Genomic DNA, 3,932 nt, shown 5'->3' on the forward strand with positions numbered 1-3,932 from the left:
CGGCAGCGGGGAGTAGAATAAATATTTAAAACAAAGCAAAACATTTTCTACAAAAAGAGGCGTGTGTGTTATATTACAATCTATAACTCTGTGATTGTTTAAAACGTTGAAAAGGGGAGGGGAAGGAGAACCTGTTTTCTTGCTGCGAGACAAAAAAAAATGCAACTTAGACAGGGAGGAGCTTGGATGCAAACAGCGCCAAGGAAACATTCCTGAGATACTTTAGATTTCCGGAATCTTAACGTAACTACACACGCGGTGTCGGCGCACTGCATATAAGGCGATTTTCATCAGCCTCTCCTCAGAAGGCAGAGGGATCCCCGAGAAACTGCGCAGCGCAACGAGTAACAGAAGGCAACCGGTTTCTCCTCTTCGCCTTTCCCATAAAAGAACCAAGACGAGCCCTGAGGCTTTATAGCGCCTTCAAGGACTCGTCTCCTTTTAAAAAGACAGCGCCAGGACCGAGTCACTTCGCTTAGTCAACCCCAACCTTGCCATTTTAAGGCAGAGAAATTGTTTAGCCTCGTTCTCTCTGCTCAGGGTTGTTTCTTGCCTCTTTGGGCTGAAGAAAAAGAGGGACCAGAAATCCTTGCCTAAAAACAGAACAAAGATGAGTTCTCAGACAACCAACTGTTTCGTCTTGACTTTTGTCCTCCTTCAGTTAGTAAACAGGGTAGGTATTTATTTTTATTTCTAACTTGCTGTGACTTCTTCTCTAGTTGGCTGCGAGTGGAAAGGATTTTTTAAAACCTTTTAAATAAGGTCTTTCTAGTGTGTCTCCTTGTCTTGGCATATGCTTACCTTGTAAGAAACTAAGGGCTGGCAGGCAGCCTCCCTCGGGTGTGGGTGTGTTACAGAGAGAGGGAAGGGAGGGGGATTGTGTTTGTGCCGGTAAATAGAGGTATAAGGAACTTGAGCTCTAAAATGGCAATGATCAAAGGTGAAGTGCCTGTGCTTTTGGTCTGCCTCTACTGTAGGCAGGCTGATGATTTCCTGGTTCAGTTAGTGTACCCATTTATATCTCATCAACCTTTTAATTCACTTCTCCTCCCCAGGTGCTTTCCACTTGCCCAGCAGCTTGCCAATGCCCTCTGGAAGTCCCCAGATGTACCCCAGGAGTTGGGCTGGTTCTGGACGGCTGTGGATGCTGTAAAGTCTGTGCTAAACAGCTCAATGAGGACTGCAGCAAGACGCAGCCTTGTGATCACACCAAAGGACTGGAATGTAATTTCGGCGCCAGCTCCACAGCTCTAAAGGGGATCTGCAGAGGTAAAAAGCTTGTGGCTTGGCTCCCTTTAAAGTGTGTGTGTGTGCATATACCATACATACATACATATACACCAACCAGTCCATTGTAGTGGTGAAGTTTAGTAATTTTCAGACCATGTATGGTTATGCTTTGTTGTTGGTAGATTGGCAGGAGGGCATATGACTTCAACAGTCAGGAATGCAATTCACTATGTCTGGGCTGCACTAACAGCGCATAAGGAAAAGTGATTCCTGACTAACTTATTGTTCTAGTCTAGAGCTCTTGGGGATTGTAGGAACGTTACCATAAATTGAATTTAACGGAGCGGGGGGGGGGACCGTCCTGCTTCAGCCAACTGAGCCCCATTTTTAATTCAGTCTCTTCCCCCCCCTTTCCTAACCTTTGCAGCACAGTCAGAAGGGAGACCCTGTGAATACAACTCCAAAATTTACCAGAATGGAGAAAGTTTTCAGCCCAACTGCAAGCACCAGTGCACATGCATCGATGGAGCTGTTGGCTGTATCCCCCTATGTCCACAAGAACTTTCTCTTCCTAACTTGGGCTGCCCCAATCCAAGGCTAGTGAAAGTCCCTGGCCAGTGCTGTGAGGAATGGATCTGCGATGACTCCACAGATACCCTGGAGGAGCTGGAAGGTTTCTTTGGCAAAGAGTTTGGTCTGGATGCTTCCGAAGGAGAATTAACCAGAAACAATAAGCTAATAGCCATTGTGAAAGGAGAGTTAAAAATGTTACCCGGTGAGTTAAGATTATCAGGGTTAAGTTATCCTTTTGCCAGGGAGGGGATTATCACTGGAACTTCTGTCATGTGGGGATTATCTGTTGATGTTTACAGTGTTTTCCTGTGCATGTTCCTGAGTAGAGAAACAAACAGCTGCTATGAACAAGAAGTTTATACTGTTATTTTCTCTTCCTCTCTCCTTTTTAGTTTTTGAATCTGAGCCACGCAGTCACTCATTTGAAAATCCAAAGTGCATTGTGCAGACAACCTCATGGTCCCAGTGTTCAAAGACCTGTGGGACTGGTGTCTCTACTCGTGTCACCAATGATAATCCTGACTGTAGACTAGTCAAAGAGACTAGGATATGTGAAGTGAGGCCATGTGGGCAACCTAGCTATGATTCCTTAAAGGTAAATACAGCCCTTTACCATCCCACAATAATTTTCAGGTCATTTGGGGTGGAGGATGTGTCTTGGCTAGAGTTCTAACTAACCATGCTGTTAATCTCTTTCTTCCAGAAGGGAAAGAATTGCACCAAGACCAAAAAGGCCCAAATTCCAGTGAAGTTCACCTATGCAGGATGCTCTAGTGTGAAGAAGTATCGCCCCAAGTACTGTGGCTCATGTGTGGACAGCAGATGCTGCACTCCTCAGCAGACCAGGACTGTCAAGATCCGGTTCCGCTGTGATGATGGAGAAACCTTCACAAAGAATGTCATGATGATCCAGTCTTGCAGATGCAACTACAACTGCCCTCATGCAAATGAGGCCTACCCTAATTACCAGCTATTCAATGACATCCACAAATTTAGGGACTAAGCTGTGATATGTGCAGGCTTCAGCAGAAGGCTTACTAAAAAATAATTTTTTTCCCAAGTAACAGTGGAGAAATGAACTCTTATGGAAGTGGCGCGTTTGCCCATTGGAGGGCAACACTGAGACACAAGAATGCACTGTGCAACTGGATACTAATGCAACAGTTTAAGTATACTTAAAGCTTCATAATACTGGAGCAATCTTATTGCTTCATTTTGGAGCACTTTCATGATTACTGATTTCTGTTTGTAACTGATCTGTTTATATATTGTCCTTCTGTTCTGGTTACAAAAACCTTCTGTTCCATACTGTTCAGCATAATACTACACTTTAGTTGTTGTTCCAAACTCATGTTGGAGGTTACATTCCTTCCTAAGGTGAGCACTTTTGGAGTTCTCATCTATGGCAGCTGTAGGCACTAGCTATATATTTCATACTCACAAACAGAAATCGGTTGTTTTTAAAGCTATTTTATTTATCAAAATGTAGCTTTTTTGTTTTGGAGGAAAAAAATCCTTAATACTGGAATAAGTTGTAAATGATTTAATTTTATATTCAATGAACTAAGAAAATTTATTTATGAAATTAATCATTTAATAAAGAACTATTTACCTAATTTCATTTTAATATGATTTGTTGATTTGGGAAGCAGGAGGACACTGTAGAATTTTAGGCTGCTACAGGAAGCAATTTCTAAGAAAGCTACTTTCATTTACTGTGGAGCTGTCCTAAACTTGCTAGCATCGGAGGGCTTGTTTCCAGCTGTACACGTTTTAAGCATTGGCATTTCCGGCTACAATCATATACCCACTTACTTAGGAGTTGTTCCATTGAACTTAGCTCTACTGGCAATTTATCAAGATGCCAGTGTTTCTTTAGAGAGAAAAGGTTAATAACTGTTGCTGTATTAAATTATGCATATCTTTGTACCTGTAATCTTTAAACACACCGTTGTGTTTGTTCAAGGCCAGTTCTTGATTATTCTAAATCAAATCATATGCTGCTTGTTAAGTACACAATCAAGGCAAAATAGTTTTCATTAAAGATGGCATTTCCTTAAAATATGTGCTCAGTATTCAGCTAAATAGGTTGTAGTGGAAAGGCCAGTCAATGCTTGTAAGGATTTCTA

General features: G+C 42.3%; 1 protein-coding gene across 1 annotated transcript; it reads left to right on the forward strand.

Annotated features, from left to right (window-relative positions):
• The first annotated feature begins 220 nt into the window (after window positions 1-220).
• Window positions 221-3,419, forward strand: CCN1 (cellular communication network factor 1). Its single transcript, XM_061633542.1, has 5 exons — window positions 221-673; window positions 1,056-1,269; window positions 1,658-2,005; window positions 2,196-2,398; window positions 2,507-3,419. Exons 1-5 carry the CDS (start codon window positions 611-613, stop codon window positions 2,804-2,806), a joined length of 1,128 nt encoding a protein of 375 aa, XP_061489526.1. The 5' UTR covers window positions 221-610; the 3' UTR covers window positions 2,807-3,419.
• Window positions 3,420-3,932: the final 513 nt, after the last annotated feature.

Source organism: Rhineura floridana, chromosome 6 (genome assembly GCF_030035675.1).
Source record: "Rhineura floridana isolate rRhiFlo1 chromosome 6, rRhiFlo1.hap2, whole genome shotgun sequence".
Classification (NCBI taxonomy): domain Eukaryota; kingdom Metazoa; phylum Chordata; class Lepidosauria; order Squamata; family Rhineuridae; genus Rhineura; species Rhineura floridana.